The sequence below is a fragment of the Xyrauchen texanus genome, chromosome 19 (assembly GCF_025860055.1).
Source record: "Xyrauchen texanus isolate HMW12.3.18 chromosome 19, RBS_HiC_50CHRs, whole genome shotgun sequence".
Taxonomy (NCBI): Eukaryota; Metazoa; Chordata; class Actinopteri; order Cypriniformes; family Catostomidae; genus Xyrauchen; species Xyrauchen texanus.
In genome coordinates this window covers 43,099,260-43,114,977 of record NC_068294.1, presented here as the reverse complement: position 1 = coordinate 43,114,977, position 15,718 = coordinate 43,099,260, and the positions used below count along the sequence as shown (strand labels likewise).

The 15,718-nt window shown below is 39.0% G+C and overlaps 1 protein-coding gene across 1 annotated transcript; it reads left to right on the top strand.

The window, feature by feature from the left end:
- The first annotated feature begins 39 nt into the window (after positions 1-39).
- On the top strand, positions 40-6,005 carry LOC127659821 (protocadherin beta-15-like). Its single transcript, XM_052149768.1, has 2 exons — positions 40-2,684; positions 5,982-6,005. Exons 1-2 carry the CDS (start codon positions 276-278, stop codon positions 6,003-6,005), a joined length of 2,433 nt encoding a protein of 810 aa, XP_052005728.1. The 5' UTR covers positions 40-275.
- The last annotated feature ends 9,713 nt before the right edge of the window (positions 6,006-15,718 follow it).

The following is a 15,718-nucleotide window of genomic DNA, read 5'->3' as shown; positions in this document are numbered from 1 at the left end:
TTAATTCTGCCAGAATACATGAATGTGCAGTAGCTGAACTTTACTCATAGTGTCGCTGTTCACTAGTAAAACCACTGGCTTTCACGTTGCACTTACTAACCTCCTCCCTGTTTGTGATGTCATAAAGAGACTTTCAGCTTTTCTCATTATAGAATTTTGTCGACGGTGACGGATTCTCTGATCGGTGCTTTTGTTTCACGCTCGAGCTGTGGTCTTGAATTTATCCTTTTATTTGTTGTTTATTCCCCAAGAGAATATAATTCATGTGATTTCAGATGGTTTTGAAAAGCTTCAGCATTACTGGTCCGATGTTTGTCCTTTTGTTCTTCGTGCTTATGGCGCACAGCGCTTATGGAGACGTGAGTTATTCTTTTCCGGAGGAGATGAAACGCGGATCTGTGATTGGAAATATAGCGAAGGATCTCGGGCTTGATGTGAACAGACTATCATCTCGAAAGGCTCGAATTGATACTGAAGGTAACAGAAAACGATATTGTGACATTAATCTGAATACTGGAGAACTGATCGTAGCGGAGAGGATCGACAGAGAAAGTCTTTGTGGAAAGAAATCTTCATGCGTTATAAAACAGGAGCTCGTGCTGGAAAATCCTTTGGAGCTGCATCGCTTCATTCTCAACATTGAGGATATAAATGATAATTCACCAGAGTTCACAGATAGTGTTATTAAATTTGAAATACAGGAATCAGCAGACAAAGGATCTCGTTATTTATTAGATGAGGCCCATGATGCGGATATTGGTGTGAATTCAGTGCAGTCATATACATTACAAAACAATGAACACTTTCACTTAAATGTAGTTACGCGTGAAAATGGAAGAAAATATGGAGAGCTTGAGCTCAGTAAAGAGTTGGATCGTGAGCAGCAAAAAGAGGTGAATTTAATTGTCACTGCGGTTGATGGCGGGACTCCACCGAGATCAGGTACTGTAGCCATACACGTCACTGTACTGGATGCTAATGATAATGCTCCAGTCTTTAGTCAGGCCGTCTATAAAGTCAGTCTGCCTGAAAATTCTCCTGTAGATACTGTAGTGGTTACTGTGAGCGCTACTGATGCTGACGAGGGACAAAATGGAAAAGTTACTTATGCATTTAGTCATTTGTCACAAAATGTCCAGCAATTATTTATACTCGATGCAGTGACTGGTGAGATTAAACTAACAGGGCTCATTGATTATGAAGAAGAGAGTTCAATTGAACTGCTGATTCAAGCTAAAGATGGTCAAGGATTAGCCAGTTATTCCACCGTGTTAATAGACGTTTTTGATGTCAATGATAACGCCCCTATTATAGTAATTAAGTCGTTGAACAGCCCCGTGCCCGAGAACGCGTCACCCGGTACAGAGGTTGGCATCATTAATGTGCAGGACAGAGACTCTGAGAATAACGGACAGGTGCGCTGCTCCATTCAGCAAAACGTCCCATTTAAACTCGTCCCTTCAATCAAAAATTACTATTCTCTGGTGACCACAGGTGAATTAGACCGCGAGCTGGTGTCTGATTATAACATCACAATTACTGCTACTGATGAGGGCTCTCCACCTTTATCTTCCACTAAGAATATTCACTTCACTGTAGCTGACGTGAATGATAACCCACCTGTATTTGAGGAGCAGAATTACAGAGCTAATGTGCAAGAAAATAACAAACCGGGCTCCTCTATTTGTTCAGTATCAGCTACAGACCCGGACTGGAGACAGAATGGCACTGTAGTTTATTTTTTGTTGCCCTCTGATGTCAATGGCGCACCGGTGTCCTCCTTTTTATCCATTAACGGAGACACCGGGGTCCTTCATGCCGTGAGGTCGTTTGATTACGAGCAGCTGAGAAGTTTCAAAGTGCTCGTGTTAGCCAGAGACAACGGGTCTCCTCCTCTGAGCAGTAACGTGACCGTGAGTGTCTTCATAACGGATGAGAATGACAACTCCCCTCAGATATTATACCCCTCCACGGAAGGGAACTCCTTGATGACCGAGATGGTCCCCAAAGCTGCACAGGCGGGCTCCCTGGTCTCCAAGGTGATCGCCGTGGACGCGGATTCTGGACAGAACGCGTGGCTCTCGTATCACATTATTAAAGCGACTGATCCGGGACTTTTCACTATCGGTGTCCACAGCGGAGAGATCAGGACGCAGCGGGACATTTCTGAATCTGACAGCATGAAACAGAACCTGATTGTCTCCGTGAGAGATAACGGACAGTCCTCTCTCTCAGCCACGTGCGCATTGTATTTACTCATATCAGATAACTTGGCTGAAGTTCCAGAACTGAAAGACATGTCTCATGACGAGAGCAGCTCCAAACTGACATTTTATTTGATCATCGCGCTGGTGTCCGTTTCCACTTTCTTCCTCACCTTCATCATCATCATCCTGGCCGTGAGGTTTTGTCGCAGGAGAAAGCCCAGACTGTTGTTTGATGGAGCTGTAGCCATTCCCAGCGCGTATCTCCCTCCAAATTACGCAGACGTGGAGGGCGCGGGAACTCTCCGCAGCACTTACAATTATGACGCATATCTGACCACGGGCTCGCGCACTAGTGACTTCAAGTTCATTAGATCTTATAATGAGGGCACGCTGACCTCTGACCTGACTCTGAAAAAGACTCCGTGCTCTGTGGATGATCTTGAAGGACTTGAGGCAGAAATTGGTGATTCGTTTCAGGTAGGATTGATGATGCCGTACCTTTTGCTATATTTTCTTGTACATTGGTCTTATATTTTTAATGAACGATAGTCTCTCTCTCTCTCTCTCTCTCTCTCTCTCTCTCTCTCTCTCTCTCTCTCTCTCTCTCTCTCTCTCTCTCTCTCGCTCTATCTCTCTCTCTCGTGCGCATGCGTGAGCGTCTGTTGAGCGAGTGGAGCGTGGTGAGTGTGTTTGGAGTTCGCGTGAGTAACTTCGATTTCTAAACTTTTTCTCTCTTTTTCTATATATTGTTGTGTGAAAATATAAGTGATAGTTAAGAGGGTTGTTTTGTGTGAGCTGTGTGCTGGCCGCAACTTTAAAGAAGCATGCCAGCCCAGGGAATGCCAGTACTGAGTAGCCTTACGCGGCGCCACGGAGTGAAAGTGGCGAACGCAGCAAGTGTGGAAGATTTTTGTTTAGCTGTGTGTAAAGTGGCTTTACATGATTGTGTGTTGTCAGTGTCAAGGATGAACAATGCAACAGTGATTTTTCTGAATACAGTGAAAAAGCTAATATATTGGTATATGTCATTGATGGTGTTTTCACCCCAGTACTGCCACTCTCTTTACCTTCCAAAAAAGTAACTCGGTCTAATGTTCCACCATTTATTAGTGATGAGATTCTTTCAAAAACTCTCTCCCTATATGCGAAATTGATTTCTCTTGTCAAAACAATTCCCATGGGATGTGAATCTTCACTTTTAAATCATGTCGTCTCTTTCAGACGTTTTGTTTATAAGATAGTGAAAGATGATGCGGATGTCAATGTAGCATTTCATTTTTGAATAGATGATTTTGATTGTTGTTTTTGCGACAACTGAGAAAATGAAGTGTTTTGGTTGTGGCAAGATAGGACATCTAATTCGAACCTGTCCAGACAAGGAGAAAAGAAACCAAGAGAATTTGTCTAACGGTAACAGGTTAGATCGCGGGATCGTCTGAAACTGAAAAAACATTGTAGTGGTACAGAAGATGACTGTTGACAAATCAGTTAGCGATGAGCCCATAGAGGATGATTTGACACAAACAGATTGTAGATACACACAGAATGTTTATCGATGACAGAGAAGTGGAGCATCCAGTGTTTAAGGTAGGCTACCTTTAAAAATAAAGAAATGTTTTGTTTTTAGTGATCTGAAACCTCCGAAGAAGGCAGACATTGATGGAACTAGAGTGAATGATGATTCAGAAAGAGAGAGTGAATTATGGATTCTAGTAAACATTTTTCCCAAAGTGAAAGTTTAAGTCAAATTTATGAAGTGGAAGACATCAAGTCTTTTCTCAGATCTACAAAAAACAAGAGAGGGGTGAATGTAGATGAATAATTCCCTGACGTAAAGCAATTTATTGGAAAAATAAAACCCAAGGTGTTGGAATGCTGAAGGGAGCTTTACAAAAAAAGAAGTATATCGTTTAAAGAAATTACTGAGAAAACTCAACATAGAGTTAAACAATGATGGAGGTGAAAATGTATTTATTAATTTATTAAAACTGTTTTTATTATTTTGTTTTTATGTTTTTCCATATGAGTGAGATACGTTTTTCTTCAATGAATGAAGCAAGATATTTGAAGAAGAGAGCAACATTGTTTGAAGTTCTGTAATTAAACAAAAAAGAGCAGGCATTGTTTTTGTTCAAGAAACTCGCAGTGATGCAAAAAATAAAAACATTGGTTAAGGGAATGGGAAGGAATATCAGTTTTAAGTAATAACACGTCACTTAGTGGAGGAGTGGCAATTAATTTCACCAAACATTTTAGCCCAGTTTCTTATAGTGTTGAAGAAGTTATAAGTGGAAGGCTTTTAAGAGTACAAGCATGTTTTGAGAATATTGTTTTTGTATTGATTTGTGTATATGTTCCAACTTCAGCAATTGAGAGAATGTGTTTTTTAGACACTCTCTAGTTAACACAACAAGATTGTAGTTAAGAAGATTATTTATTTTTAGGGGGGGATTTTAACTGTACAGAAAAAGTAGTAGACAGGAATCGTATTGAACCATATTTACTTGATTTATTCAAATCAGAGGCATGATCTGTATGATATTTGGAGGAATTTTCATGAGGAGCAGAGACAGTATACTTGGGATCATACCCGTAATAATGTCATTTTATTAGCTAGATTGGACAGATTTTATGTACTAAAACATCAACTTGCTAATTTCAGTAATTTGCGCAATTGTGCCTGTTACTTTTTCTTATCATAGTATGGTTCTATGTTCATTTCTAATGAATTCTGTACAAGTAAAAAGTGTGTATTGGCTCTTTAATAATTCACTGTTGGAAGATACAAATTTTAAAGATGTTTTTAAGTGCTTTTGGGACAATTTTAGAGAAACAAGAACTTAATTTGATCAATACAACAGTGGTGGGATTTTGGGAAGGTACTGATAAATATTTTCAGTCAGCCGTATACTCCAAATGTCACTGTGGAGAGAAACAAATCTTTAGAAAATGTAGAGGCTGAAATAGTGAAACTTCAAAAATTAGTAGAACAAAATGGTCAGGATTGATATTTAAAGACTATTTCAACAAGGCAAAATCAGATAGCCGACCCACTAGGTGTTAAAACACAAGGAGCATTGGTCAGGTCACGTTTGCAAAATATAGATCAATTGGATGCGCCAACAAAAATCTTTCTTTAATTTAGAGAAAAAAATTGACAGAAAAGAATTATCAATGCTTTGAGTTTGGAGACAGGGATGTTATTATCAGACCCTAAAGAAATTAGAGAGCAGTTTGGTTTTTATTAACAATTTTTATAAGAGTGAGCTCGAACTGAATGATGATTCTGACAGAGGTCTCTTTGGTTATTAGAAGAAGCCAAGGCAAAGATCAGTGGAGCTTTAAGCTTAACTGAGCTGTCCAAAGCGCTTCAAGGCATGGAATCAGGAAAAGCGCCAGATATAGATGGTCTTTCTGTAGACTTTTATAAGTCTTTATAGGAAGTAGTAGGTGAAAACTTGCTCATGGTGCTTAACGAAAGTTTTGCTGGAGGGCGACTGACATTGAGCTGCCGAAGTGTGGTCCTTTCACTACTAAAAAAAAGGAGACCTTACGGAAATAAAAAAATTGTCGTCCAGTATCACTCTTATGTACTGATTACAAACTTCTTACCAAAGTGTTAGCAAATAGATTGGCAGTAGTGATGGAACAAGTAATTAAGCCAGATCAAAGTTATTGTGTTCCTGGGAGGTCCATTTTTGGTAACATCTGTCTAATTTGTGATATCATAGATGTCTCAAATGTTTAATATTATTTCAATTTTGATCTCTTTAGATCAAGAAAAAGCTTTCGACCTAGTTGATCATCTTTATTTATGGAAAGTTTTAGAAGAATTTATTTTGTAAAGATTTTATTAAAAAGATAAAAGATCTCTACAGTGATGTAAAGAATATGCTGAAAATAAACTGTGGTTTATGCGCTCTCTTTTAAGGTAGGAAAGGGTGTCAGACATGGTATCAGGTATGTTGTACTCATTGGCCATTTAGCCTTTTTTTACAACAGATTAGAGAAAAGTTAACTGGACTGAAAATAATAAATTGTGAAAATATTTTTATCTATCAGCATAGGCTGATGACGTAGTAGTTTTAGTTAATAGTCAGGATGATATTGACAATTTAATAAAACTTATAAAAGAGTTAAAATTTGTATTATCTGCTAACATAAACTGGGCGAAGATTGAAACTCTGTGTTTTGGAAAATGGTAAAAAGGTAAACCTAATCTTCCAAGTAGTTTAAAATGGAATTTTGGGGGTTTTAAATATTTAGGATTGTTTTTAGGAGATGAGGTTACTGCACAGAAAAACTGGGAAGGTCTAGTTGACAAGGTTATAGGTCTGTTAAGTAAATGGATGTGGCTAGCTCTAAGCATGTCATATAAGGGGCATACTCTGATTGATAATAATGTAGTAGCATCATCTCTGTGGCACAAGTTGGCATGCATGGATCCTCCTGAAAGGTTTCTGGCTGAGATTCAGTCTATTTTTGTAGATTTGTTTTGGGGATCATCTGCATTGGATACCTCAGAGTGTGCTATATCTGCCAAAAGATGAAGGTGGTCATGGATTGCTACATCTACAAAGTAGAATGGCAACTTTTCGGTTGAAGTTCATACAGAGATTTTTATTAGGGCCAATTGACTTCAATTGGAGAGCGGTAACCTGTGCCATTTTAAAGCATACGCTGGGGTTAAAAATGTATGAGTTTTTAGTTTTTTTGGACCTCAAAAAACAGGGCATTGCAAAGCTGCCTATATTCTACAGGAATATTTTCAAAGTCTGGAGGCTGTTCAGTCCACAAAGGTAAAGTTGCACGGATCCACTCTTTTGGCTGCTTGAAGAGCAGATTAGTATATGGAGCGCATCAGGACATAACTTCCAATGGGTATAATTTTCATCCTGGACTCAATAGGTTTCTGTGCAATTCCCAGGTTATGACTTTGGGTATTTCATTAAGCTTGTCTGGACCTAACTTTGAAAACGCATAACTAGTGGCCGAAAAATGTTCTATTTCATCACTACGCTTGGTTTCACAAATGTTAAAAAAAATGGAAGTCAATTTTAACAATTGAGGAGAAAAAAATGTTAACTGTCTTAAGGAAAATATTTTCCCAATGTGAGAGATAATTTTCCAACTGTATCTTCGTCAACTAAGTTAATTGATTGTACTTTTTTTTTCTAAATGTTGGAAATGCAATGGATTGGGATTTCTTCTCAATAGATGGTAAAAGTTTGAATAAAGCATGTGTGTTAAGCTTTAACAAAAAAACAAAAAAAACCTTAGAAAAGAAGGTAGACACACCTTGGCATTCCTTTTTTACATTTACATTTATGCATTTGGCAGACACTTTTATCCAAAGTGACTTACAGTGCACTTATTACAGGGACAATCCCCCCCTGAGCAACCTGGAGTTAAGTGCCTTGCTCAAGGACACAATGGTGGTGGCTGTGGGGTTAGAACCTGTGACCTTCTGATTAACAGCCCTGTGCTTGGAATAAAGAGACTTTTTTTAATTAAAATTCTCTCTCTCTGTCTCTCTCGCTCTCTCTCTCTCTTTGTGGAGAAATAGAAAGTGAAGGCTCGTTTTAATGTTTGTTTTGCAGAAACAAGTAAAATTCTTGGAGGTGTCTGTGGATTCTAAACAATATAAAAACATAATTGCGATATGCTTTTTTAAATTGTTCTTTTGTCTTGTATTCACGATTTTTAGATGCCATTATTGTCACTTATTGGTGTGTGTTTCTTCATTGAGCTTTTCCCCTCTTTGTTTTATTGAAGTTTTTCATGAATCACTGATACTTCAATTTGAAAGAGATTAATTTAATGGAAAAAGAAACGAAAAATAAGTGCTTTGGTCATCCTCTTACTTTCTGTTATTCAATTACTACTTTTAATTAATATTCACCCAATTTGTTAATAAATTATAGAACTTATTTTCACATGATTTTAACTTTAAACTAATTTGCAGATCTATTTCGAGTCACTGGTCTTTTCTGGTCTCACATGAAGTCTATGATAAATAAATGCAATCTACATGGTTATTTCATTTGTTGTCAATGTTGAAAACATTTGTAAATGGTTTAATAATAAGATCAGTAGCATTACCTTAAGCTTGAGAAAAATATTTTTGGTTACACTACAATGAGGTAGCATACTTTGACATTATAATAGTCAAAATGACATAACAGCGATCAATCCTTTTCAGCTATATGATAATTAATTTTAATTCATTTCTACATTTACCAAAACATTTTAACTATTAAATAAGTATACTTTAACGTTAGTTAAATGCATTATATACTAGCAATAAAAAATACTGCAGTATATTTATAGAAATAAATCATTAGCCTGAATGTTTTTACTTTTTTATTGTTAGTTAATGAAAACCATTAAACTCACTAATGCTGAAGTATATAACCTCATTGTATAATGTTATCAATTTTATTTTCCTAATTCACATTAGTTTGAGATTGAAGGGGGGCAGTTTTAATGTTTTTATACATGGTGCTGCACAGATTGTGTCTCTGGCTGATCGGGGTTTTTCTCTTTTTATTTATATTTTTATGTATATAACCCGTGGGGGGTTTTATGGATCTACATTGTGGAATTCATTTTTTTCGTATTTTGTTCCAACCAATAATTTAAATTACAGTATTCCCTGAAAATGGTGACGTAATTTAATAACCACTCTTTTTCAACCCAAGGACCGTTTATTCACGCTGCCAAATATTTTAATGCAGTTTCCTCATTTGACTCACAGTGTCGCTGTTCACTAGTAAAACCTTTAGATATCATATTTTACTATGCTCCTCCCTGCTCATGATGTCATATGCTTGGCTTCAACGCCCGCTTTGCTGTAGATAAACGTCGACAGAAGCTCATCCTCTAATCGTTTGTATTTCTGTCTCACGTTCTGGATTTAGCTCAATATACTCATACAGAAGGAATTGTTGATGACGTAATTATTATTGAGGTTACAAATGGATTTCAAAATCTTCTGGGTTGCATTTCAAATGTTTGGCCTTTTGTTCTTCGTGCTTATGGCGCACAGCGCTTATGGAGACGTGAGTTATTCTTTTCCGGAGGAGATGAAACGCGGATCTGTGATTGGAAATATAGCGAAGGATCTCGGGCTGGATGTGAACAGACTATCATCTCGAAAGGCTCGTATTGATACTGAAGGAAACAGAAAACGATATTGTGATATTAATCTGAATACTGGAGAACTGATCGTAGCGGAGAGGATGGACAGAGAAAGTCTTTGTGGAAAGAAATCTTCATGCGTTATAAAACAGGAGCTCGTGCTGGAAAATCCTTTAGAGCTGCATCGCTTCATTCTCAACATTGAGGACATCAACGACAATTCGCCATTATTCAAACAAAATCGTATCAAATTTGAAATACGGGAATCAGCAGACAAAGGATCTCGTTATTTATTAGATGAGGCCCATGATGCGGATATTGGTGTGAATTCAGTGCAGTCATATACATTACAAAACAATGAACACTTTCACTTAAATGTAGTTACGCGTGAAAATGGAAGAAAATATGGAGAGCTTGAGCTCAGTAAAGAATTAGATCGAGAGCAGCAAAAAGAGGTGACTTTAATTGTCACTGCGGTTGATGGCGGGACTCCACCGAGATCAGGTACTGTAGCCATACACGTCACTGTACTGGATGCTAATGATAATGCTCCAGTCTTTAGTCAGGCCGTCTATAAAGTCAGTCTGCCTGAAAATGCACCTGTAGATACTTTAGTGGTTACTGTGAGCGCTACTGATGCTGACGAGGGACAAAATGGAGAAGTGACATATGAATTTGGTCATTTATCAGAAAGTCTCATGGAAATATTTTCTCTTGATGCAGTTTCTGGTGAGATTAAATTAACAGGACTTATTGATTATGAGGAGGAGAGTTCAATTGAACTGCCAATTCAAGCTAAAGATGGTCAAGGATTAGCGAGTTACTCAACTGTTTTAATTGATGTTGTTGATGTCAATGATAACGCCCCTATAATAATACTTAATTCTCTGAATAGTCAAATTCCCGAGAACGCGTCACCCGGTACAGAGGTTGGCATCATTAATGTACAGGACAGAGACTCTGAGAATAACGGACAGGTGCGCTGCTCCATTCAGCAAAACGTCCCATTTAAACTCGTCCCTTCAATCAAAAATTACTATTCTCTGGTGACCACAGGTGAATTAGACCGCGAGCTAGTGTCTGATTATGACATCACAATTACTGCTACTGATGAGGGCTCTCCACCTTTATCTTCCACTAAGAATATTCACTTCACTGTAGCTGACGTGAATGATAACCCACCTGTATTTGAGGAGCAGAATTACAGAGCTAATGTGCAAGAAAATAACAAACCGGGCTCCTCTATTTGTTCAGTATCAGCTACAGACCCGGACTGGAGACAGAATGGCACTGTAGTTTATTCTCTGTTGCCCTCTGATGTCAATGGCGCACCGGTGTCCTCCTTTTTATCCATTAATGGAGACACCGGGGTCCTTCATGCGGTGAGGTCGTTTGATTACGAGCAGATGAGAAGTTTCAACGTTCGCGTGTTAGCCAGAGACAACGGGTCTCCTCCTCTGAGCAGTAACGTGACCGTGAGTGTCTTCATAACGGATGAGAATGACAACTCCCCTCAGATATTATACCCCTCTCCGGAAGGGAACTCCTTGATGACCGAGATGGTCCCCAAAGCTGCGCAGGCGGGCTCCCTGGTCTCCAAGGTGATCGCCGTGGACGCGGATTCTGGACAGAACGCGTGGCTCTCGTATCACATTATTAAAGCGACTGATCCGGGACTTTTCACTATCGGTGTCCACAGCGGAGAGATCAGGACGCAGCGGGACATTTCTGAATCTGACAGCATGAAACAGAACCTGATTGTCTCCGTGAGAGATAACGGACAGTCCTCTCTCTCAGCCACGTGCGCATTGTATTTACTCATATCAGATAACTTGGCTGAAGTTCCTGAACTGAAAGACATGTCTCATGACGAGAGCAGCTCCAAACTGACGTTTTATTTGATCATCGCGCTGGTGTCCGTTTCCACTTTCTTCCTCACCTTCATCATCATCATCCTGGCCGTGAGGTTTTGTCGCAGGAGAAAGCCCAGACTGTTGTTTGATGGAGCTGTAGCCATTCCCAGCGCGTATCTCCCTCCAAATTACGCAGACGTGGAGGGCGCGGGAACTCTCCGCAGCACTTACAATTATGACGCATATCTGACCACGGGCTCGCGCACTAGTGACTTCAAGTTCATCAGATCTTATAATGAGGGCACGCTGACCTCTGACCTGACTCTGAAAAAGACTCCGTGCTCTGTGGATGATCTTGAAGGGCTTGAGGCAGAAATTGGTGATTCGTTTCAGGTAGGATTGATGATTCTCAACTTTTGCTTTATTTATAGTAGCACTATCATAGGCTTATTTTTAGTTTCCGTTTCCCTTTGCATTTTTTTTTCTCTAAATTTCTCTGCTGTGATTTTTATGGGCTTGATGTGGGAATAAGTGATTAATTTCAGGTATGATTATAGATTCCCTTCTTTTTACACATTGTCTGGTCAAATGGCCCTTCACTTTATAAGTTCATGTACTGTACCTATTCGTAAAAAATGCTTTCGTCCTCTGTGGATGATCTTGAAAGGCTTGATGCTGAAATTGATGATTCGTTTCGGGTAGGATTAATTTAGTTTTTCATTATTTGTGGTATAGTTGGCTTTGATTTGAAATATGTGTTTCCCCTTATTTCCCTTGTAATATAGAGAGACTCTTTTCATTGCAATTTGAAAAAATGTTCATCAATGAGAGACTTGTCAGGCTATTTAGATTTTTTTTTAATTATTATTTTATTTTATATTTCGTATTTTCCATTCTATTAAATTTTTGCTTGAATAAATCTTGAATTAATTTGTTTGTTTTCACGACTTTGAATCATGTCAAATTTATCACTTACATGCTTTTATTCTCAGCTTTATTTATTTCTTTGTTGCATTGTTTGAAGTCTGGCTGTTACTTTTAATTACAATAATATAAAAAAATATATATATTGAAGAAGATGGATTAACTTCTCAATGCTGCTTTAGTTTTGTTGTTTTCAAAATTATGTTTTATCATCCAACAAGTTATTTTGAAGCATTGTTCATTAAATAAATAACTTCATATATTTGTATAATGCTTAAATACAAACTATCGCATCAAGTCTGTGGTCTGTCTGGCCTAATTTATATTTATAACAGAATTTATAACATTTATTTGATTATATCATTAGTTGAATGGTTTTGCATTTCTCTCATGCATGTTGTTAACATGGAAGTAATTTATGAAGGATATTAAATGATCTTGTCATTGAGTTTTACTTGACCACAAGATGTTTTTAAAGTCAATCCATTCTCGTATATGGAATAAATAATATTGTGCGTGTTGCTGTCCGTGGTGCTGAATTGACAGTGTTGCGGGCTTGTTTAGGTATTGGCTCTTACATACTGCACATCTTTACACAGCCATGTTTGTTTGTGAAACTACATAATAATAAATTGTGTTCTTGTGCTTTTTCTTCTCTGCAAAGTACATTGTAAAAGACTTTATATTGATAATTAATTGAAAGAATATCAAACTGAATTCAACTCAAGTTGACTTTACTCATGCTGTCAGATTTATGAATGTTATGCAGTTTCTTCATTTAACTCACAGTGTCGCTGTTCACCGGTAAAATCTTTGGATTTTATAATGAATTTTCCTCCACCCTGTTCATGATCTCATATGCAGGATTTTAAGCTCACATCATTGTGGAAAAGCGTCGACTGTTAGGCGGTCACATTTTCCATTTCTGTCTCATTTTCCAAGTTCAGATTAAAATTCTATTTTGTTTCACTTATTGAACTTATAACGGTTTTACGCTTTTTCATATGGATTTTAAATGCTTCTGGGTTGCTGGTCAGATGTTTGGCCCTTTGTTCTTCGTGCTTATGGCGCACAGCGCTTATGGAGACGTGAGTTATTCTTTTCCGGAGGAGATGAAACGCGGATCTGTGATTGGAAATATAGCGAAGGATCTCGTGATGGATAAGAACATATTTTCAAGTCGTGAGGCTCGAATAGATTCAGAAGGAAACCGAAAACGATACTGTGACATTAATCTGAACACTGGAGAACTGATCGTAGCGGAGAGGATCGACAGAGAAAGTCTTTGTGGAAAGAAATCTTCATGCGTTATAAAACAGGAGCTCGTGCTGGAAAATCCTTTAGAGCTGCATCGCATCATTCTTAATATTGAGGATATAAATGATAATTCACCAGAGTTCACAGATAGTGTTATTAAATTTGAAATACAGGAATCAGCAGTCAAAGGATCTCGTTATTTATTAGATGAGGCCCATGATGCGGATATTGGTGTGAATTCAGTGCAGTCATATACATTACAAAACAATGAACACTTTCACTTAAATGTAGTTACGCGTGAAAATGGAAGAAAATATGGAGAGCTCGAGCTCAATAAAGAGTTGGATCGTGAGCAACAAAAAGAGGTGACTTTAATTGTCACTGCGGTTGATGGCGGGACTCCACCGAGATCAGGTACTGTAGCCATACACGTCACTGTACTGGATGCTAATGATAATGCTCCAGTCTTTAGTCAGGCCGTCTATAAAGTCAGTCTGCCTGAAAATTCTCCTGTAGATACTGTAGTGGTTACTGTGAGCGCTACTGATGCTGACGAGGGTCAAAATGGAGAAGTGACATATGCTTTTGGGCATTTATCAGAAAGTCTAATGAAAACGTTTTCCCTTGATCCAATGTCTGGTGTGGTCAAACTCACAGGTCTTATTGATTATGAGGAGGAGAGTTCAATAGAAATGCCGATTCAAGCTAAAGATGGTCAAGGATTATCTAGTTACTCTACTGTTTTAATTGATGTTGTTGATATCAATGATAACGCCCCTATGATAATGATTAAATCTCTTAAAATCCCCGTCCCCGAGAATGTGTCACCCGGTACAGAGGTTGGCATCATTAATGTGCAGGACAGAGACTCTGAGAATAACGGACAGGTGCGCTGCTCCATTCAGCAAAACGTCCCATTTAAACTCGTCCCTTCAATCAAAAATTACTATTCTCTGGTGACCACAGGTGAATTAGACCGCGAGCTGGTGTCTGATTATAACATCACAATTACTGCTACTGATGAGGGCTCTCCACCTTTATCTTCCACTAAGAATATTCACTTCACTGTAGCGGACGTGAATGATAACCCACCTGTATTTGAGGAGCAGAATTACAGAGCTAATGTGCAAGAAAATAACAAACCGGGCTCCTCTATTTGTTCAGTATCAGCTACAGACCCGGACTGGAGACAGAATGGCACTGTAGTTTATTCTCTGTTGCCCTCTGATGTCAATGGCGCACCGGTGTCCTCCTTTTTATCCATTAACGGAGACACCGGGGTCCTTCATGCCGTGAGGTCGTTTGATTACGAGCAGTTGAGAAGTTTCAAAGTGCTCGTGTTAGCCAGAGACAACGGGTCTCCTCCTCTGAGCAGTAACGTGACCGTGAGTGTCTTCATAACGGATGAGAATGACAACTCCCCTCAGATATTATACCCCTCTCCGGAAGGGAACTCCTTGATGACCGAGATGGTCCCCAAAGCTGCGCAGTCGGGCTCCCTGGTCTCCAAGGTGATCGCCGTGGACGCGGATTCTGGACAGAACGCGTGGCTCTCGTATCACATTATTAAAGCGACTGATCCGGGACTTTTCACTATCGGTGTCCACAGCGGAGAGATCAGGACGCAGCGGGACATTTCTGAATCTGACAGCATGAAACAGAACCTGATTGTCTCCGTGAGAGATAACGGACAGTCCTCTCTCTCAGCCACGTGCGCATTGTATTTACTGATATCAGATAACTTGGCTGAAGTTCCAGAACTGAAAGACATGTCTCATGACGAGAGCAGCTCCAAACTGACGTTTTATTTGATCATCGCGCTGGTGTCCGTTTCCACTTTCTTCCTCACCTTCATCATCATCATCCTGGCCGTGAGGTTTTGTCACAGGAGAAAGCCCAGACTGTTGTTTGATGGAGCTGTAGCCATTCCCAGCGCGTATCTCCCTCCAAATTACGCAGACGTGGAGGGCGCGGGAACTCTGCGCAGCACTTACAATTATGACGCATATCTGACCACGGGCTCGCGCACTAGTGACTTCAAGTTCATCAGATCTTATAATGAGGGCACGCTGACCTCTGACCTGACTCTGAAAAAGACTCCGTCCTCTGTGGATGATCTTGAAGGACTTGAAGCAGAAATTGGTGATTCATTTCAGGTAGGATTGATGATTCTCAACTTTTGCTTTATTTATAGTAGCACTATCATAGGCTTATTTTTAGTTTACTTTTCTCTGTCAGTGATTTTTATGGGCTTGATGTGGGAATAAGTGATTAATTTCAGGTAGGATTATAGATTCCCTTCTTTTTACACATTGTCTGGTCAAATGGCCCTTCACT